We start from the raw sequence: 22933 nt of genomic DNA, 5'->3' as shown, positions 1-22933 counted from the left end.
TGTATTTTTAATAACACAGTTTCCTTTTAAAATTACTTTTTACTTGATGTTTATTTCAAAGTATAGAACATTATAAGGTTTTGTTTTGCTTTTGGACTTTAACTTTTTTCAAGAACTCTGACTTGTTTGTGTTACTTGAATGGGTATGGTAGGGTAATTTTGCTTTCTTACATCGTATATAGGGTAAAATGTACTTTTTTTTTTTTTTTTTTAGATTTTATTTATTTTATTTGACAGAGATCACAAGTAGGCAGAGAGGCAGGCAGAGAGAGAGAGAAGAGGAAGCAGGCTCCCTGCCGAGCAGAGAGCCCGATATGGGGCTCGATCCCAGGACCCTGGGATCATGACCTGAGCCAAAGGCAGAGGCTTTAACCCACTGAGCCACCCAGGCGCCCCTAAAATGTACTTTTTGAGTTTAAATTGACAATATTTACTTTTTCTTTCTTCTTTCTTTTCTTTTCTTTTAACATGAGCTCTACACCCAGTATGGGGCTTGAACTGACAACCCTAGGATCATGAATCACATGCCTTACTGACTAAGCCAGCCAAGTGCTCCGACAATCAATCAATCTTTCTTTTTTTTTTTTTAATCCAAAATGTGTTTGTTGGCATGGTTTCCCCCTTATCTTGATTCAGGATGCTTTTAGTGCTGCTTCTGTCTGAAGGAGCATCCTTCCGTAAGCCTTGTTTTTCTCCTGTAGGCTGGCAAAGGACGGTGGAGCAGCTAACACACAAAACTACTGCTTGTGCATGGCTGAACTGGTGATTTCGTAGCATTCTGGGGATGCCACATAGTTGTGAAGTAGGAGTTTGGGCTCTGCAGCAGGCGCTTCTCGTGCTTCCTCTTCTCTTCCGGAGACCAGTGGAAGAGGTCCTTCATGAGGGGATGTTTTTACACATGGAGAGGTCATCACTATCGGAAAGCTGTTTACTTTTTATATATACATACAGATATATGCGTGTGTGTGTGTGTATATACATACATACATACATATTTATTTTTTTTATTGAATTTTAAAATTTTTTTATAAACATATAATGTATTTTTATCCCCAGGGTACAGGTCTGTGAATCGCCAGGTTTACACACTTCACAGCACTCACCATAGCACATACCTTCCTCAGTGTCCATAACCCCACCCCCCTCTCCCGGCCCCCTCCCCCAAGCAACCCTTAGTTTGTTTTGTGAGATTAAGAGTCACTTATGGTTTGTCTCCCTCCCAATCCCATCTTGTTTCATTTATTCTTCTCCTACCCCCCAAACCCTCCACATTGCATCTCCACTTCCTCATATCAGGTAGATCATATGATAGTTGTCTTTCTCTGATTGACTTATTTCACTAAGCATAATACCCTCTAGTTCCATCCACGTTGTCGCAAATGGCAAAATTTCATTTCTTTTGATGGCTGCATAGTATTCCATTGTGTATATATACCACATCTTTTTTATCCATTCATCTGTTGATGGACATCTAGGTTCTTTCCATAGTTTGACTGTTGTGGACATTGCTGCTATAAACATTCGGGTGCACATGCCCCTTCGGATCACTACGTTCGTATCTTTAGGGTAAATACCCAGTAGTGCAATTGCTGGGTCATAGGGTAGCTCTATTTTCAACTTTTTGAGGAACCTCCATGCTGTTTTCCAGAGAGGTTGCACCAGCTTGCATTCCCACCAACAGTGTAGGAGGGTTCCCCTTTCTCCGCATCCTCGCCAGCATCTGTCATTTCCTGAATTGTTAATTTTAGCCATTCTGACTGGTGTGAGGTGGTATCTCATTGTGGTTTTGATTTGTATTTCTCTGATGCCGAGTGATGTGGAGCACTTTTTCATGTGTCTGTTGGCCATCTGGATGTCTTCTTTGCAGAAATGTCTGTTCATTTCCTCTGCCCATTTCTTGATTGGATTATTTGTCCTTTGGGTGTTGAGTTTGCTAAGCTCTTTATAGATTTTGGATACTAGCCCTTTATCTTATATGTCATTTGCAAATATCTTCCCATTCTGTCAGTTGTCTTTTGGTTTTGTTAACTGTTTCCTTTGCTGTGCAAAAGCTTTTGATCTTGATGAAATCCCAATAGTTCATTTTTGCCCTTGCTTCCCTTGCCTTTGGCGATGTTCCTAGGAAGAAGTTGCTGCGGTTGAGGTCAAAGAGGTTGCTGTCTGTATTCTCCTCAAGGATTTTGATGGATTCCTTTCTCACATTGAGGTCCTTCATCCATTTTGAGTCTATTTTCGCATGTGGTGTAAGGAAATGGTCCAATTTCATTTTTCTGCATGTGGCTGTCCAATTTTCCCAACACCATTTGTTGAACAGACTGTCTTTTTTCCATTGGACATTCTTCCTGCTTTATCGAAGATTAGTTGACCATAGAGTTGAGGGTCTATTTCTGGGCTCTCTGTTCTGTTCCATTGATCTATGTGTCTGTTTTTGTGCCAGTACCATGCTGTCTTGATGATGACAGCTTTGTAATAGAGCTTGAAGTCCGGAATTGTGATGCCACCAACTTTGGCTTTCTTTTTCAATATTCCTTTGGCTATTCGAGGTCTTTTCTGGTTCCATATAAATTTTAGGATTATTTGTTCCATTTCTTTGAAAAAAATGGATGGGATTTTGATAGGGATTGCATTAAATGTGTAGATTGCTTTAGGTAGCATAGACATTTTCACAATATTTATTCTTCCAATCCAGGAGCATGGAACATTTTTCCATTTCCTTGTGTCTTCCTCAATTTCTTTCATGAGTACTTTATAGTTTTCTGAGTATAGATTCCTTGCCTCTTTGGTTAGGTTTATTCCTAGGTATCTTATGGTTTTGGGTGCAACTGTAAGTGGGATTGACTCCTTAATTTCTCTTTCTTCTGTCTTGTTGGTGGTGTAGAGAAATGCAACTGATTTCTGTGCATTGATTTTATATCCTGACACTTTACTGAATTCCTGTACAAGTTCTAGCAGTTTTGTAGTGGAGCCTTTTGAGTTTTCCACATACAGTATCATATCATCTGCAAAAAGTGATAGTTTGACTTCTTCTTTGCCGATTTGGATGCCTTTAATTTCTTTTTGTTGTCTGATTGCTGAGGCTAGGACTTCTAGTACTATGTTGAATAGCAGTGGTGATAACGGACATCCCTGCCGTGTTCCTGACCGTAGCGGAAAAGCTTTCAGTTTTTCTCCATTGAGAATGATATTTGCGGTGGGTTTTTCATAGATGGCTTTGATGATATTGAGGTATGTACCCTCTATCCCTACACTTTGAAGAGTTTTGATCAGGAAGGGATGCTGTACTTTGTCAAATGCTTTTTCAGCATTGATGGAGAGTATCATATGGTTCTTGTTCTTTCTTTTATTAATGTATTGTATCACATTGATTGATTTGCAGATGTTGAACCAACCTTGCAGCCCTGGAATAAATCCCACTTGGTCATGGTGAATAATCTTTTTAAAGTACTGTTGGATCCTATTGGCTAGTATTTTGGTGAGAATTTTTGTATCTGATCAAGGATATTGGTCTGTAATTCTCTTTTTTGATGGGATCCTTGTCTGGTTTGGGGATCAAGGTGATGCTGGCCTCATAAAATTAGTTTGGAAGTTTTCCTTCCATTTCTATTTTTTGGAACAGTTTCAGGAGAATAGGTATTAATTCTTCTTTAAATGTTTGGTAGAATTCCCTGGGAAGCTGTCTGGCCCTGGGCTTTTGTTTGTTTGGAGATTTTTGATGACTGTTTTAATCTCCTTACTGGTTATAGGTCTGTTCAGGTTTTCTGTTTCTTCCTGGTTCAGTTGTGGTAGTTTATATGTCTCCAGGAATGCATTCATTTCTTCCAGATTGTCAAATTTGTTGCCATAGAGTTGTTCATAATATGTTCTTACAGTTGTTTGTATTTCTTTGGTGTTGGTTGTGATCTCTCCTCTTTCATTCATGATTTTATTTATTTGGGTCCTTTCTCTTTTCTTTTTGATAAGTCTGGCCAGGGGTTTATCAATCTTATTAATTCTTTCAAAGAACCAGCTCCTAGTTTCGTTGATTTGTTCTATTGGTTTTTTGGTTTCTATTTCATTGATTTCTGCTCTGATCTTTATGATTTCTCTTCTCCTGCTGGGTTTAGGCTTTCTTTGTTGTTCTTTCTCCAGCTCCTTTAGGTGTAGGGTTAGGTTGTGTATTTGAGACCTTTCTTGTTTCTTGAGAAAGGCTTGTACCGCTATATATTTTCCTCTCAGGACCGCCTTTGCTGTGTCCCACAGATTTTGAACCGTTGTGTTTTCATTATCATTTGTTTCCATGAATTTTTTCAATTCTTCCTTAATTTCTTGGTTGACCCATTCATTCTTTAGAAGGATGCTGTTTAGTCTCCTTGTATTTGGGTTCTTTCCAAATTTCCTCTTATGATTGAGTTCTAGTTTCAGAGCATTGTGGTCTGAAAATATTCAGGGAATGATCCCAATCTTTTGATACCTGTTGAGACCTGATTTGTGACCCAGGATGTGATCTATTCTGGAGAATGTTCCATGTGCACTAGAGAAGAATGTGTATTCTGTTGCTTTGGGATGAAATGTTCTGAATATATCTGTGATGTCCATCTGGTCCAGTGTGTCATTTAAGGCCTTGATTTCCTTGTTGATCTTTTGCTTGGATGATCTGTCCATTTCAGTGAGGGGAGTGTTAAAGTCCCCTACTATTATTGTATTATTGTCGATGTGTTTCTTTGATTTTGTTATTAATTGGTTTATATAGTTGGCTGCTCCCACGGTAGGGGCATAGATATTTAAAATTGTTAGATCTTCTTGTTGGACCGATCCTTTGAGTATGATATAGTGTCGTTCCTCATCTCTTGTTATAGTCTTTGGCTTAAAGTCTAATTGATTTGATATAAGGATTGCCACCCCAGCCTTCTTCTGATGTCCATTAGCATGGTAAATTCTTTTCCACCCCCTCACTTTAAATCTGGAGGTGTCTTCGGGTCTAAAATGAGTTTCTTGTAGGCAGCATATTGATGGGTTTTGGTTTTTTATCCATTCTGATACCCTGTGTCTTTTGATTGGGGCATTTAGCCCATTAACATTTAGGGTAACTATTGAGATATATGAGTTTAGTGCCATTGTATTGCCTGTAAGGTAACTGTTAACTGTTTATTGTCTGTTCCTTTCTGATCTACTACTTTTAGGGTCTCTCTTTGCTTAGAGGACCCCTTTCAATATTTCCTGTAGAGCTGGTTTGGTGTTTGCAAATTCTTTCAGTTTTTGTTTGTCCTGGAAGCTTTTAATCTCTCCTTCTATTTTCAATGATAGCCTAGCTGGATATAGTATTCTCGGCTGCATGTTTTTCTCGTTTAGTGCTCTGAATATATCATGCCAGCTCTTTCTGGCCTGCCAGGTCTCTGTGGATAAGTCTGCTGCCAGCCTAATATTTTTACCATTGTATGTTACAGACTTCTTTTCCTGGGCTGCTTTCAGGATTTTCTCTTTGTCGCTAAGACTTACTATTAGGTGACGGGGTGTGGACCTATTCTTATTGATTTTGAGGGGGGTTCTCTGCACCTCCTGGATTTTGATGCTTGTTCCCTTTGCCATATTAGCGAAATTCTCTACAATAATTCTCTCCAATATACCTTCTGCTCTCCTCTCTCTTCTTCTTCTGGAATCCCAATTATGCTAATGTTGTTTCGTCTTATGGTGTCACTTATCTCTCGAATTCTCCCCTCATGGTCCAGTATTTGTTTGTCTCTCTTTTGCTCAGCTTCTTTATTCTCTGTCATTTGGTCTTCTATATCACTAATTCTTTCTTCTACCTCATTTATCCTAGCAGTAAGAGCCTCCATTTTTTATTGCACCTCATAAATAGGTTTTTTATTTCAACTTGGTTAGATTTTAGTTCTCTTATTTCTCCAGAAAGGGCTTTTATCTCTCCAGGGAGGGTTTCTCTAATATCTTCTATGCCTTTTTCGAGCCCCGCTAGAACCTTGAGAATCGTCATTCTGAACTCTAGATCTGACATATTACCAATGTCCATATTGATTAGGTCCCTAGGCTTTGGTATTGCCTCTTGTTCTTTTTTTTTTGTGGTGAGTTTTTCTGCCTTGTCTATTTGTCCAGATAAGAATATATGAAGGAGCAAATAAAATACTAAAAGGGTGGCAAAGACCCCAGGAAAATGTGCTTTAGCCAAATCAGAAGAGACCCCAAATCATGGTGGGGAGAAAGAGGATAAAAGAAGTTCAGAAAAAATAATAAAAAAAAAAATAAAAAAGAAAACAAATTTTAAAAAATATAAAAAAGAAAAAAATATATATATTAGACTGGTGACTAGAACAGGGTCATCCACTTAATTTTGGGAGTATTTTGGTCTCTTAGAAGAAACTACCTCCCAAAATTTTAAAGAATGAAAAACACATATAAGGGTAAACACAATGAAGGGATGGAATATGCCTATAAAGATGAAAAAAATTTTTTTTTAATTTCTAAAAAAGGAGTTGATAAAGTAAGTTGGTTGGGAGAATACAGAAAAAGAAAGTGGAGAGATTTTGCTCAAGCTGGAGAGTAGAACAGGCCCGGAGCTAGATTTAGGGCGTATTTTGATCTATTAGAAGAAGTTGTACTCCAAAGTTTTTAGAAGAAAAAACCCTGTGTGTATACAAAAAATGAAGTTAGATACAATGAAGGATAAAATATGACTCTAATAATGAAGGTTCAAAAAATATTATTATTATTATTATTATTTTTTAATGAAAGGTCTTGTTAAGATAAACTAGTTAAAAAACGTTAAAAGAGGAAAGGGTAAAAGTTAAAAAAATTTAGAAGAAGAAAATAAAATTAAAAAAAATTAAATTAACTGTAAGACTAAGGAATCATGGGGAGAAAGCCATGAATTCCATGCTTTGCTTTCTCCTCCTCTGGAATTCTGCTGTTCTCCTTGGTACGTGAACTTGGTCTTGGCTGGATTTCTTGTTGATCTTCTCGGGGAGGGGCATGTTGTAGTGATTCTCAATTGTCTTTGCCTCAGGCGGAATTGCAGGGCCCTTACCAGGGGCTGGGCTAAGTAATCCGTTCGGGTTCAGTTTCGGGAGATTTTGTTCCCTGAAAGCTTTCTGTAGAGTTCCGGAGGACGGGAATGAAGATGGCGGCCTCCCGGTCTCCGGCCCGGAGGAGCCGAGAGCTTGGGGCCCCACTCCTCAGTGCGCCCTCAGAGAAAAGTGCCCAGTCACTCCCATCTCCCTGGCCTCTGGCTGCGCTCCGAGCTCACCCAGCCTGCAACCGGTTCAAGGTAACCCCGAGCTGAGAGCTCACTCCTCGGCTCTGTCTCTGTAGCCGGCTTCCCTGCTCTAATACCTGCGAGCTCTGTGACACTCAGACACCCCCGATCCTTCTGTGACCCCGCGGGACCTGGGGCCACGCTGATCCCGTGTGGGCTTCACCCCAGTTTAGCCTCTGGAGCGATGTCCCTCAATGGAGCAGAACTTTTAAAAGTCCTGATTTTGTGCTCCGTTGCTCCTCCACTTGCTGGGAGCCGGCCTCTCCCCCCGCGGTCTATCTTCCCGTCGCTTTGGATTCACCTCTCCGCCAGTCCTACCTTTCAGAAAGTGGTCGATTTTCTGTTTCTAGAATTGTTGCTGTTCTTCTCTTCGGTCTCCTGTTGGGTTTGTAGGTGTTCGCAATGGATTGATAAGCTATCTAGCTGATCTCCTGCTACCTGATGTAGTCTCAGCCTGCTACTTCTCCGCCATTTTGACTCCCCTATTTATTTATAAGTAACCTCCATGCCCAGTGTGGGGCTTGAACTCACAACTCCAAGATCAAGAGTTACACACTCCACTGACTGAACCAGCCAGGTGCCCCAAGCCGTTAATTTCTTATAATGAGCTGGTTTAAATGACATAAATATTTTATTTTTTTAAATTATTGTTTTAAGATTTTATTTATTTATTTGAGAGAGAGAGAGAGAGAGAGTGAGCATGACAGGGGAGGAGGTCAGAGTGAGAAGCAGACTCCCCGCTTAGCTGGGAGCCCAATCTGTCCTGGGACTCTGGGATCATGACCTGAGCTGACGGCAGTCGCTTAACCAGCCGAGCCACCCAGGCGCCCAGTGACCTAAGTATTTTAAATTAGAGGAATCAGCATTACTTACATTTTTGAATGTGGATGTGGTCCCATGATATGGAGAAAATCCTTTCTCACAGACTAATTATAAACAGTGACAGACTTTTTTCTTTAAGCAATTCACATTTACCATCTCTGTACTCTTTTGTTTCATTTGATTCAAAACCTAAAGAGGATTAATAGGACATTTTGTTTCAGAGTTGAATCTTACAATATCTAGCAACTGTTCCTATATCCTTTTCATAAATCTCAAAGTCAGACAAGAATCTGAAACTTAACATGACCATGGGTCATTTGTTACACATTCCATTCTCTCACTCATTCCATCGTGATGAGAGCACGCCCCAGCAGTTGTTCCTAGCCTTAGCTGGTGGATACTTGAATGTGGCATGTGTATACTTTAGTATTGTTCTTGCTAGACAGAAGCAGACCTGAGTTATTAAAAAGTGACAGTATAGTCCTAAATCTTTTTTTTTTTTTTTAGATTTTATTTATGTATTTGACAGAGATCATAAGTAGGCAGAGAGGCAGGCAAAGAGAGGGGGAAGCAGGCTCCCTTCTGAGCAGAGAGCCCAATGCAGGGCTTGATCCAAGGACCCTGGGATCATGACCTGAACTGAAGGCAGAGGCTTTAACCCACTGGGCCACCCAGGCACCCCAGTCTAAATCTTTCTAAACATGTTTATCAGAAACTCAAATCTATGCCCAGAGAAGACAGGAAAAGCTTTATTACAAGGGCTGCATGAATTACGAATGACCTTGGCAGTACAAATTAACTCATTGGTGGTTTCTTCCTTATCTACCCCAACCCTCCACAACCAAACTCTTCTCATTTTTCCCTTCTGTTTCCTTAGTTTTAGAGCAAAAAGAGCAAACCTTAAATGAGGGTGAAATAAAATACTCTTTTCTTCAAAGATCCCCAGCCTTCCTGGAGAGGAGCTACTATTACTCTAGGGAAGTAGGAGGAGAATATTCAGATAACGAGGCCCATGGAATGGGTGAGTGAAGGTGATGCTGAACTCACTCATCTTTACAGATAATCTCATAAAACTCTGGAAAGCTGTAGGAGACAGGGCGTCACCAAGAAATGGTGTTGCACAGAAACAGGTTTAAAGACCAGCTAGGATGTGTCTATATCTGTTTCTAGGTTTATCAGAGAATAGGATATATGTTTTTTTCCATCTGCATTAGAGTAGAATGAGGTTTGTTGATTTTTTTTTTTTAAACAATGTATTCTTTATCTAATGGCCCAAGATTTTTTCATGTTGTCTAAAACTAGTTGCAGACCAAATAGAGAAGGCAAGAACTTACTCTCATTTAAAAAAAAAAAATTATTTTTTATCTTATTTTTAGTAAGCGCTGCACTCAACGTGGGGCATAAATCATGACCCGAGGTCAAGAGTTGCATGCTCTACCAACTGAACCAGCCAGGTGTCCCATTATGCTCACTTTTTATAAGCTTTAGAAACAGCAAATAACAGTTGGATTCAGGGCCTTTACAAAAGTAAAGACTCATTTATATTCTAAATTATAGCAGGTGTGTAATGATGGTGAAGAAACATTAAATGGCTTAATTCTGGATGTTTATAAGTGCTGAAGTTTTTAGAACATTTTGAGCTTATTACACAAAGTAGCAGTAACGGGAGAAAATGATCTCTTAGATCTAGGACTTAAATATATTTCATTACATAATGGGTTCCTCTCCCAGCTAAATCATGTGAGCCTATCTCTGGGATGGGTAATAGAACTGGACTAAGCCAAGAAACTTTTCAAGTGTTAGTTCTTTTATAACTTTCAATAAAAAATATTTTTGAGTTAACATTTTTAATTAATTTTATTTTAAAAATTTAATCACCTCAGTAAATACATATTGTATATTTTTGCCTTTTGGTTAAGTAAATAACCATTAGTGATAGAACAGAGGTTTGGAAATCAGGGAGCTCTTCTTGTCTTTTCTGTGTTGTAGATTAATGCTCTAAGGGACAACTCATAACTACCCCGAGGCTGTCTTCTTATCTGTATACTGTATGGGTAGGCCCTCGATGCCCAGTAAGGGAGTCACTAGCCACAGGTGGTTATTGAGCCTTTGAAGTGTGGCTGGTCCAAATTGAGATGTGCTCTAACTGTAAAATACACACTGGATTTTAAAGACTCAGCACAGAGATAAGAATGTAAAATATTTTATTGCTAACTGTTTATATTGACTACGTTGTTGGAATGATAATATTTTGGGTACACTGGTTAAGTAAAAATACAATTAAAATTAATTTCATCCATTTCTTTTTCCTTTTTTTTTTTTTTTAAAGTAATCTCTACACTCAGTGTGAAGCTCAGTCTCATGACCCTGAGATCAAGAGTTGCATGCTCTACTGACTGAGCCAGCCAGGTGCCCCTTTTATTCCTTTTTTTAATGTGGCTGCTAGAGAATTTTAAATTCCATACATGACTGGGGCGCCTGAGTGGCTCTGTGGGTTAAAGCCTCTGCCTTTGGCTCAGGTCATGATCCCGGGGTCCTGGGATTGAGCCCCACATCGGGCTCTCTGCTCAGCGGGGAGCCTGCTCTCCCCCAACCCTCCCGCCCCTGCCTACTTGTGATCTCTGTCAAATAAATAAATAAAATCTTAAAAAAAATAAATTCCATACATGGCTCACATTATATGACTTTTGGACAGTGCTGGTTTGGACAGCATTTCCTAAGCTAACTCATGAAATATTACTAAGTGCTCAATGTAACACAGTTTGGAAGAGGAACAGTGTCCAGTAGAACTTTTTGCAATGATATAAGTGTTCTGTATCTGCTAGCCGCTGATAGCTGTTGAGCACTTGAAATGTGTTTAGTTCTGAAATTAAAAAATTGAAATCTGGGATGCCTGGGTGGCTCAGTCAGTTAAGCTTCTGCCTTTGGCTCAGGTCATGATCCCAAGGTCCTGGAATCAAGTGCCACATCAGGCTTTCTGCTTGGTGGGGAGTCTGCTTCTCCATCTGCCCCTCCCCCTCTTCTTGTTCTCTTGTTTTAAAAGAAAAAAAGAAAAATTGAAATGTGGAAGAAAGGAACTGAATTTTGAATTAACTTTATTTTTTTATTTTTTTTAATTTTTAACTAACTTTAAATAACCACATATGAGTAGTTGCTAATGTATGGGTACTGTACTGATCTAGAAGATTTATGGGATTGTTTTATTTGAAGACCTGTACACGTAGGACTTACTATTTTGCAAACTTGCTAATATGTCTATGATTTGGGTTTATTATGAGTAATGAAAAGTGATCAGTAACAATAATATTTATTGAGTACCTGTTATGTAGCAGGCACTATGTAAGGATCAGAAAGAGGACTTGTATGATAAATTATTTATTAAGAGCTTAACTATATGTATTGCTCCTGTTTTGTATTATGAATTCCAAGGTGCTATTTGGACTTTACCATGTTTTCATCAAAGTCTGGTTTCTTTCCTTAATTTATGAATGCCCTTCTGTGAAAGCCTGGCTCCTTTTGAAAAGTCTGAGCAATGTGCTACCTTATTATAGGATTTTCTCTTGAAAGGGAAACCTACATTTTCTGACAGATGATGATGGTTTGTTTTTGTTTTTAGTTAACTTAAAAAAATTTACGTATTTATCAGAGAGTATGTGCATGCAGCGGGTGGGGGATGAATTATAGATGGAGAGGGAGAGAAAATCTCTAGCTGACTCTCTATTGTGGGGGGAGCCTGACGCTTGGCTCAGTCTCACGACCCTGAGATCATAACCTGCGTCAACATCAAGTGTTGGACACTTAACCAACTGAGCCACCCAGGCGCCCCTGTTTTTAGTAAACTTTTGAAGTTAGTTATGCTTTTGACTTTAACAGGGATATATATATGTCTTAGATAGAGACTTAAGAGTTCAGTATTATGTAGTATTTATTCTCTTCATTTATGTGTACACATACAGTTATAAGTACTAGCATCAAGCAGTGTTTATTTATTCATTTATTACTACTTCACAGTGAAAAACGAATGTCATCATGTCTGGACTCAAGCGAACAATCAAAGAAACTGATCCAGATTATGAGGACGTGTCTGTGGCCCTTCCAAATAAGCGTCATAAAGCAATTGAGAATTCAGGTACGAATGCACCTGCTTTGAGAAATTATTTCTTTGTTGAGATGTGCTTCCTTATAAGATTTATAGGGATTAAGACAAAATGCATTTCCACTGTTTTGTATAATCTGAAGAGGGATTAGTTAAATGCTCTGTTAATAGCAATCCACTGTGTGTACCAACGAAGACCAGAAGACAATCACATAGACAGTGAAAGTGTCAATAGTGAGACTGGCTGAAAGTTTTAGCTATCATGGTGTGTTGGGCATAACCATAAAGTCTTACAATATGCAGTATGGGTAGATGATAATGGGTGGTACATGGATTAAGGTTTTTTATTGCAGTAGTGCCATATTATTTTAATGTCTGTTGGAAATACACGGTCTCATCAAACTCATAGTTTCATGACTACTGTTGCTTAGGATAAGGCTAAAATTATTTAAATATATTATTTAATTATGTGAATTAGATGTTTCATATGATTCTCAGATGTAGTGTAGGTAACTTAAAGGTGGTATATGAAGGACCTGAATTTGCAAGATTCTGATCTGGTTTAACCCTTGCACTTAGCTGCTAGTAGTTTAGGCTCAGAGACGTGAAATTACTTGCCTAAGATCATATGATTAGTTGAAGAGCAAATTATCAACTATGTGTCTGTAGCTACCCAGAATATTTTAAGGTATCTCAGGAGAAGGTGCTGAATTTGGGTTTTTTAAACAAATTATTGCTGAAATTCACTGCTGTTTATTCAAATAATAAATCTATGTAAACTGACACGGCTGGGTACAGAAGGCATCCAAGTCATAGTGTTGTAGCTCCACAAAGATTAGTGCCCCTGGTGTTGAAGTAGTGAAAGAAAATTTGTGTCTCCAAGTGCAGTCAAGTCCTATGTACCTCCCAAAAGTCTTTGTGGACCAAAAATTATCAAATTGAATTCCAAATAATGAAAACATTTCACTGCAACCTTTCTCCTCATTCAGTTATTTTATTTATAAGGAAATTATTTCCTTTCAGTAATAAGCCAAAGACTGTGACACTTATATCCATTACTCAAATGCATCAGATGGCATGACTTTTTTAATAAAAATAAGAAGGAAAACTGATTGTTTTAGTGAACATAATAATTTCACTTTAAAAATAAAGTGTAATTTCCCAGGTACTTAGCCTAAGCAGGGATAGTTTTTCCTACTGAGGGATAATTTGCTATTCTTCCTCTTGGTGACCATTCTGTGCCTAATCCCAAACCGTATTTTTATTTTTCAGAATTTTTTTTTTTAAAGATTTTATTCATTTATTTGTCATAGAGAGAGAAGCGAGAGCGAGCACAGGCAGACAGAGTGGCAGGCAGAGGCAGAAGGAGAAGCAGGCTCCCTGCCAAGCAAGGAGCCCGATGTGGGACTCGATCCCAGGACGCTGGGATCATGACCTGAGCCGAAGGCAGCTGCTTAACCAACTGAGCCACCCAGGCGTCCCTATTTTTCAGAATTTTGCTTCTGAATACTTCCTTTTGCTTATATTGTTTTGTTTTTATTTATTCCATGAAAGACGTAATTTAGAAGAGTTTCTCTCTAAGGAGCTTATGATAAAACAGCCTTCAGTGATCAAGGTCTCTGACTTCAGCCTCTTTTCCCTAAGAGTATCTGCTGGTTTGTACACACAAGGATATATATATATAAGGATATATATAGTGATACTAGAAAATACTCTTTCACAATGACAAAAAGCAGTCATTTTCCTCCATGCAGACTATCCATAAGAATGCTCACTTATACCACTTATACCATTATTGGTTTGTAGTTGCCAGTTTAATGACATATTTTACAGGGAGAAAATTACATGGGTCATCAGAGGGTCCAAATTTCTCTGTAATTTTTCATACACTCCAAAGCATGCGTGAACATCATTTTTTTTTTTCATATTGTAGACATAGGCTCACTTTGTATAATTCCCAGGGTTTTTTTTTTTTTTTCTTTTTTAAGGATTTTATTTTTAAGTAATCTCGACACCCAGTGTAGGATTTGAACTTAGAACCCCAACATCAAGAGTCTCTTGCTGTACTGACTGAGCCAGCCAAATGCCCCCAAATTCCAGGGTTTTCAAGCAGTTCTTTGGCTCTTTTTTCCTCTTGTATCTGGATATTTTAAACTCTGAGTTGCATATTACTTTGAGTAGTCATCATCTGAATTCTGTGACCTCTAGAGGCATTTTTTTAATCCTCCTTTTTTTAATTTCAAGTTTTTTTTTTAAAGATTTGTTTGTTTGATAGGGAGAGAGAGCGTGCATGGGGGAGAGGCAGGGAGAGAGGGGAGAATCTCTAGCAGACACCATGACTTCAGACTCTATCTCATGACGCTAAGATCATGATCTGAGCTAAAACTAAGAGTCACTCACCTGACTGTGCCACTCAGGTGACCCCTTGAATTTTTATTTAAATTCTAGTTATCATATAGTACGTTATTGCTTTCAAGAGTAGAGGCTTGTGGGGGTGCCTGGGTAGCTCAGTTGGTTAAGCGTCTGCCTTCGGGCTCAGATTGTGAGCCCAGGGTCCTGGGATCAAGCCCTGCATCAGGTTCCCTGCTCAGCAGGGAGCTTGCCTCTTCCTTTCCTCCCTGCTTGTGCTCTTTCTCACTATATTTTCTGTCCCTCTCTCAAATAAATAATAAATAAAATCTTAAAAAAAAAAAGAGAGGGAGAGAGAGGCTTTTTTTTTTTTTTTTTGAGAGAGAGAGATTGAGGGGCGGGGTGCAGAGAGAGTGAGAGAATCCCAAGCAGGCTCTACACCCAGGACAGAGCCTGTTGTGGGGCTTGATCTCATGACCCTGAAATCATGACTTGGGTGGAAATCAAGAGTTGGACACTTTGGCACGCCTGGGTGGCTCGTGGGCTAAACCTCTGCCTTTGGCTCAGGTCATGATCTCAGGGTCCTTGGATCAAGCCCCGCATCGGGCTCTCTGCCCCCCCCCCCCCCGCCCCAGCCTGCCTCTTTGCCTACTTGTGATCTCTCTCTCTGTCGAATAAATAAATAAAGTCTTAAAAAAAAAAAAAAAAGAGCTGGACACTTAACTGACTGAGACACCAGGTGCCCCAGAGGCATTTTTTTACTTTTGAGTTCTTTCTTTGCTTGTTCTTTTAGGTAGTTGTGATCAGGAACTGCTGAATTGCTTGCTAGATCCTTCTCTATAGAAGGAAGTTCCCTGCCTTCTTTATGAGCTGCTCTTATGTCACAGACTATACCTCCCCTCTAGCTACCTCTGTATTTTCTTTGTCTTTGGGACTGTGGTTTTTCACAGGTCACCAAATATTTCTGTCAGAATCTTAATGGATTTCTTTTTGTTGTTCAGTAATTTTTATTTTGGTATAATTCCAAGCAGAAAAATTGCAAGGAATACTTTTATGTCTTTTATCCAGATTAATTAGCCAGTTGTTTATATTTTGCCTCATTTATCAGTCTTTTTCCCCACCCCCCACACACATGTGCGCGCGCCCTCTCTCAGATACATACATGTGTATGCAGGTGTATATACACATCATTCTTTTTAAATTGCTGGAAAATAAATTGGACACCTGTAAACACAAGTGTTGTGTTTCTTAAGATTTGTCTTATGTAATCGCAACGTTATTATCAGAAGCAGGAAATTTTAACATTCATCATTACATTATGTAGCATTCAGTCCATATTCGGGTGTTACCAGTTTTGCAGTATTGTATTTTATAACCGTTTCCCTCTCTAGGCTCCAGTCCAGGATCACAGAGTGCATTTTGTTGTCATACCTCTTTAATCTCTTTTAATCTCCTCAACCTTTCTGCCTTCCTTGACTCTAATGTTTGAATCATGTAAGCCAGTTATTTTGTAGAATGTCCTTCAGTTTGGGTTTGTTTGATGTTCCCTGTAATTAGATTTAGCATTTTTGGCCAGAATGCCTTAGAGTGATGTATACTTCTCAGTGCGTTATGTCAGTTTGCCGCCATGTTAGTGATGTTAACTTTTCATCATTGGTTAAGGTGACAGCCACTAGGTTTCTCCATGTAGGAATTACTGTTTCCTGGGTTTCTTCTTTTGCATACTGACTTAGATCATGATAGTCACTGAGTAATTAGACCTTGGATTATTTTATGTTCATTATGCAGCTCGAGATGCTGCTGTGCAGAAGATCGAGACTATTATCAAGGAACAATTTGCACTTGAAATGAAGAATAAGGAACATGAAATTGAAGTCATTGACCAGGTATAATGGTGATAAATAATTTTTTTTAAAAAAAGCTGTTGCAAAAAAATCTGTTGATAGAATCATGATTTTTCCCCTTTGCTGTTCTTTTATTTATTTAAAGATGTATTTATTAGTGCATGAGCAGTAGGGAGGGGCAGAGGAAGAGGGAGAAGCACACTCCCCACTGAGTCAGGAGCCTGATGTACATGCGGGACTCAATCCCAGGACCCTGAGATCATGCTCTGAGCCATGCAGGTGCCCCCCCACCCCCTTACCGTTCTTTTAAAAAGAGTGTTCTCATTTTGGAAAAAAGGTCTATATATATATTTTGCCCCTATAAATGAAATGCAGAAATACGTAATGAAAAAAATTACTTGAAATTCCATCCCCCCAAAAAATTCCTTTTTGCTCTTGTACCTACTATTTTTGCAGACATTTCTCAATGAGTATGCATACATACACATAAATATACATACTAACATGTCTGTATACTCTTGTAAAATTGGCTTTTGTCGAAATTCCTTTAAAAAATCTTTTGCAGTGTGACAGGTAGAGATGGTCATTTTTATTTGCCTTTCTTCGATTATTAGAGAATTGAGCTTTTGATCATTTGTATTCTTATTTTATGAATTTTTTGTAGTATATTTCATATGTGATTTCTGTTTTTTAAAGTAACAAGTTGACATTTGTTTTTAGCGACTGATTGAGGCAAGAAGGATGATGGATAAACTTCGTGCCTGCATTGTTGCAAACTACTATGCTTCTGCAGGACTTCTAAAAGTTTCTGAGGTAAGTCTTCCTCATCTACAGTCATTTCTGGCTATCCATATTTGGTGTGTGAAGGGGAAATTAGTGTTGATATGAAATTCCTGCCTTTGAAACATTTCTTATATTGACCTTTGGAACTCAAGAAGCCTATCTTACCTTCCTGGGAAAATACATAAACTGTCAATAATCTTAAGTATCATTTTTCCCTTTATTTTTATTTTTTTTATTTAGAGAGAGCATGAGCGAGGGGTGGAGGAGAGTTAGAGGGAGAGAGAAAATCTCAAGCAGGCTGCATGCCCAGTGCAGAGCCCGACACAGGGGTCAGTCTCATGACCCTGAGATCATGGCCTGAGCTGAAATCAGGAGTCATATACTTAAACGACAACTTAGCCACCAGGCACCCTAACATTTTTCACTTTATATTAAATCCTTCTCCAGCTAATATTTAGCACTGTTCCTAGGCTTTGTTAGGTACAAAGTTGAGTGAGACTGTATTTTAACTTGCCTTATTCTTCCTTTGGTTGTGATCAGCTTTGAAGTGAGTTTTAGATAGACTGATTTTCCTAATGAATAGCAATTTGTAGTTTCAGTAGATACACCCTATTCAGGAAGCCCTGATTTTTTTCCCCTCACTTCCTATGAAAAATCTCAAATCCACAGAAGAGATTAAATAAGCACCTGTTTGTGCATCATATTCACCATCTTAACATTTTGTCATCTTTGTTTTATCTATCTTACTTTTCTGTAAAACATTTGAAAATAAGTTCCAGGCATCATGATACCTCACCCTTAAATCATGCATTTCCTAAAGGATATTCTTGTATGACTTCCTGATAATTATTTGATAATCAGTCCATATTCAGATTTTCCCATTCATCCCCAAAATATCTTTTAAAGCTGTTTTTTGATGTAGAATCTAATCAGAGTTCAGGGGCTACATTTGGTTGTTTGGTTTCTCTAGACTTACTTTATCTAAAATAGTTCACCTTTTCTCCCCATGATATTGACTTATTTAAAGAGATCAGGACATTTATCCTGCATTTTGTGTTTGTTTGTTTTTCCTTGGGTTATTCCTTCATTCCGTTTTTCTGCAAACTGATAGTTGGGTCTAAAGATTTGATTAAAGTTAGAAGTTTTTGGCAATGATACTTCATAAGTGATACTAGATACCTCATATATCACAAACTGTTTGGAATATTAAGTTTTTATCACTTTGGTAATGTGATTGCCACTGGATTACTCCATTTATTAAGGAATAGGGATAGGATTGAAACTGAAACAGAAGTGTTTCTTCTTGTTTGATATATATATTTTTTAAATATTTTATTTATTTATTTGACAGAGATCACAAGTAGGCAGAGAGGCAGGCAGAGAGAGAGGAGGAAGCAGGCTCCCCTCGGAGCAGAGAGCCTGATGTGGGGCTCGATCCCAGGACCCTGGGATCATGACCTGAGCTGAAGGCAGAGGCTTAACCCACTGAGCCACCCAGGCGTCCTTGTTTGATATTTTGATAATTTCCTATAACTTTTATTCATTTTTCATTTTCAAATTTCCTAAGTTTTCTCACTTAGAATTAGATAATTCTCTTGGATAGTACTGGCTCAATGAGAGTGGTAGCAGGCCTGGGGGAACATACAATGCCATACTGGTTTGCATTGTCCCCCATGGTTTTTACAAGTGAAATGTACCATATTTTGGCTTTCATGTCATCCTGTGTTTCTCAAGGGTACCTGACCTTGGTCATACTCCCGATGTTGTCTTAGAAATCTGGAGCATTATTTGAATTTCTTCTTACATGTTAGGTAGTTATTTCTTCTACCGCAGGAGTTTCCCTAATACATACTAGAGTCTGAACTATTTTTTAGAGCTATCATAACAAATTGCCACTAGCTTCATGGCTTAAAACAAGAGGAATTTATTATTTCGTGATTCTGGAGGCTAACAGTCCAAAATCAAGGTGTTGCTAGACCATGTTCTCTCTCTGAAGGCTCTAGGAAAGAATCCTTCCTCACCTTCTCCTACCTTCTGGCAGTTGCTGGCAAACCTTGGCATTCCTTAGTTTGTGGCTACATCACTCCATTTTCTGCCCCTATCTTCACATGGATGTTTTACCTGTTACATGTCTTCACAGTTTCTCTCTCTCCACATTTCCCTTCTATTAGGTAAGCCCTAATCCCGTATAACAGTATCAACTTGATTACATTTGCAAAGACCCTGTTTCTAAATAAAGTCACATTCACAGGTTCGGAGTGGACATGAATTTTTGGGAGACACTCTTCAAAACAGGGCAGATTTTACTGTCCTCTGTTACGTGGTTTGCTATTGGATCCAACAAGATGGACATTATAAGCTAGTTATCTGTGTGACATGGGACTTGTAGGTACTCTGAAGAGGCTGTTGTCTATTTAATGTTTTGTTGTTGTTGTTTTTAAAATTTGTTTATTATTAGAGAGAGTGTGTGAGTGAGGGCATGATGGGGATGGGGAGCAGAGGGAGAGAGAGAAACTTCAGCAGACTGCCTGCTGAGTGGGGAACCTGACATGGGGCTTGATCTCATGACCCTGAGATCACAACCTGAGCTGAAACAAAGAGTTTGTTGCTTAACCAACTGTGCCTGCAGCACCTCCCCGTCTTTTTTTAAACCATTAGCCGCTCTGTGTTATTTGGTAGTCTAGAAGTGCACTGATTTTTTTTTCCTGTTATATTCTGATTTGAATTAATTGAAAGATATTTAGGTGTATTTTTGTCTATTATGATCTGCCATTTGTTTTTCATTTGCTGTAACAAAATACATCACAGCTCTAAAAAATAGCCTTTATTATTTTGTTTAAGTTTATTTATTTATTTATTTATTTATTTATTTTTAAAGATTTTATTTACTTATTTGCCATATAGAGATCACAAGTAGGCAGAGAGGCAGGCAGAGAGAGAGGAGGAAGCAGGCTCTCCTCTGAGCAGAGAGCCCGATGCAGGGCTCGATCCCAGGACCCTGGGATCATGACCTGAGCTGAAGGCAGAGGCTTTAACCCACTGAGCCACCCAAGTGCCCCAAAATACGCTTTATTATTGAGATGCAATAATTTTGTTGCTCTGAAATACTAGCCTCTGGCTCCTTTCTTACTGCTAAATTATGTTCCTTGCACAGCTTTTAAAAGCTGGGCTTCCTAAGAATCGTAGAATGTATCCCGTTATAACAGAATACACTGTATTTTGTATCCAAATAACAAGAAACACAGAAATACTCCAGGCCTCAGTACTGGACTTATGACAAACTTTACATGTAAGTATGAATCATTTTAAAGCATTCTATACTACATTTTACTCCTACTTGGGAGCCATTTTACATATACTTTTTTTTATATCTTTATATATTTTATAGGAACATCGTATGTAGAGCAGTTGATGTGTTTGTATTAAAAGCAGTGTGAGGCTTTTTTTTTTTTTTTTTAAGATTTTATTTATTTTTTTTGACAGAGATCACGAGTAGGCAGAGAGACAGGCAGAGAGGGGCGGGGAAGCAGGCTCCCTGCTGAGCAGAGAGCCTGATGTGGGGCTTGATCCCAGGACCCTGAAATTCTGACCTGAGCCGAAGGCAGAGGCTTAACCCACTGAGCCACCCAGGTGCCCCAAGGCTTGTTTTTTATTTTAAGTCAAATCTTATTTTATTTTTTTTAAAGATTTTATTTATTTATTTGTCAGAGAGAGAGAGTACACACAAGTAGGCAGAGAGGCAGGCAGAGAGAGAGGAGGAAGCAGGCTCCCCGCCAAGCAAGGAACCTGATGCGGGACTCGATCCCAGGACCCCAGGATCACGACCTGAGCTGAAGGCAGCGGCCCAACCCACTGAGCCACCCAGGCGTCCCCCCCCACTTTTTTTTTTTTTTAAGATTTTATTTATTTATTTGACAGAGATCACAAGTAGTCAGAGAGGCAGGAAGGTGGGGGGAACCCAATGTGGGCCTCGATTGCAGGACCCTTAGATGATGAGCTGAGCCTAAGGCAGAGGCTTAACCACTGAGCCACCCAGGCGCCCTAAAGTCAAATCTTATTTCCCATATGTTACCTTATATTTACCTCTATTTTTCATTTAGTTTCAGAGAACTTGTACCTTTAGCTTTTAGTGTTAGGACCTTCACATAATTATCACTTTCTAGCTTTTGTTGGTACAGACCACATTAAGGAGTTTGGACTTCATTTTATGGGTGTGGGCAGATTTTGAAGAATTCTAAGCATGTTCCCTAAATAGATCAGGATTTGGGAAGATTAAAATTTACCTACTTTTGGTAGGTTTGATTAAAATTTGTTTTGTTTGCTTTCATTTTTGCAGGGATCAAAGACATGTGATACAATGGTTTTTAATCATCCTGCTATCAAGAAATTTTTGGAGTCACCATCTAGGTCTTCCTCTCCTGCCAATCAGAGATCAGAGACACCATCAGCCAATCATTCAGAAAGTGATTCTTTATCTCAACATAATGACTTCTTATCTGACAAAGACAATAACAGCAATATGGATATAGAAGAAAGACTCTCAAACAACATGGAACAGAGACCGAGCCGAAATACTGGAAGGGTATAATTTGATGGGTGGGAGGGAGAAGAGAAGGAAACTAGTATTTTTAAAGTATATACGTGTTATTCCATTTCACCTTCGTAGAAACTCTAGGAAATAAGTTAATTATATCCCTTTTGAAGATGGGGCAACTGAGTCTCAAAGAGTTTACAGTTATATATATCCAAAAGTATCAGAACTGAGAATTAAACTGAATTAAACTGAGAATTAAACTGAATCAAAACTGGATATGGCACAGTCCTAGGTGCCATCCACATTGATAAGAGAGAAACCTTGAAGAATTGGCAATTCTGTGACCTTGTCCAGGGTCTTTCCAGCCTGTCATGTTTGTTCTCTCTCCATCATTTTTGTGAAACTTAAATGCTTTTATAAGGTGATTTATAACTGGGGGAAACTTGACAAATAATAAATAGAATTGAAAACCATTTATTCCTCTTTGATCCTGCCAATTCCTTATTTGAGTTCCCATCTCAAGCTGCTCTGAACTTCTTGGTGTATAATATTTGGCTATAGAGCCCTTATTGGATGATTTTTCTCAGCCAGGTGTTCTGTGATAGAGGAGATATCCAGGCTGCTTTTTGCATATTCAGACATCAAGAATTTGATTTATTGTTTTTTTAAGAGTTTTTTTAGGGGTGCCTGGGTGGCTCAGTGGGTTAAAGCCTCTGCCTTCAGCTTGGGTCATGATCCCAGAGTCCTGGGATCAAGCCCTGCATCGGGCTCTCGGCTCAGCAGGGAACCTGCTTCCCCCTCTCTCTGCTTGCCTCTCTTCCTACTTGTGACCTCTTATAAATACATAAATAAATAAAATCTTTAAAAAAATAGTTTATATATTTGACAGACAGAGATCACAAGTAGGCAGAGAGGCAGACAGAGAGAGAGGGGGAAGAAGACTCTCTGCTGAGCCCAGAGCCCGATGCAGGGCTCGATCCCAGGACCCTGAGATCATGACCTGAGCCTAATGCAGAGGCTTAACCCACTGAGCCACTCAGGCGCCCCAAGAATTTGATTTATTTTTGATAAAAATTAAATTTAAAAAATTTTCTGGTTACAAATTCATGTGTTCATTGTTGAAAATTTAAACTACAACAAAATAAAAAAGTTATTCATAATTCCACCACCCAAAAATGAAAACTTTTTTTTAAGATTTTATTTATTTATTTGACAGACAGAGATCACAAGTAGGCAGAGAGGCAGGCAGAGAGAGAGGAGGG

General features: G+C 38.8%; 1 protein-coding gene across 2 annotated transcripts in view; it reads left to right on the top strand.

Annotated features, from left to right (window-relative positions):
• LOC111146896 (YEATS domain containing 2) overlaps positions 1-22933 on the top strand; it is a 120706-nt gene that overhangs the window by 18698 nt on the left and 79075 nt on the right. Inside the window, exons 2-5 of one of the 2 annotated variants that reach the window (XM_022502629.1) lie at positions 12077-12194; positions 16299-16396; positions 17075-17167; positions 21474-21719. In XM_022502629.1, the coding sequence (XP_022358337.1) occupies positions 12095-12194; positions 16299-16396; positions 17075-17167; positions 21474-21719 (537 nt within the window). In that variant the 5' untranslated portion in view covers positions 12077-12094. Of the gene's footprint in view, positions 1-12076; positions 12195-16298; positions 16397-17074; positions 17168-21473; positions 21720-22933 lie in introns of those variants that run through there. The other variant, XM_022502637.1, reaches the window with a different exon arrangement.

The sequence above is a fragment of the Enhydra lutris genome, unplaced genomic scaffold (genome assembly GCF_002288905.1).
Source record: "Enhydra lutris kenyoni isolate GAN:26980312 unplaced genomic scaffold, ASM228890v2 scaffoldscaffold2, whole genome shotgun sequence".
Lineage (NCBI taxonomy): Eukaryota > Metazoa > Chordata > Mammalia > Carnivora > Mustelidae > Enhydra > Enhydra lutris.
Note: the sequence above shows the minus strand (reverse complement) of the source record. Positions and strands in the feature narration are given on the sequence as shown.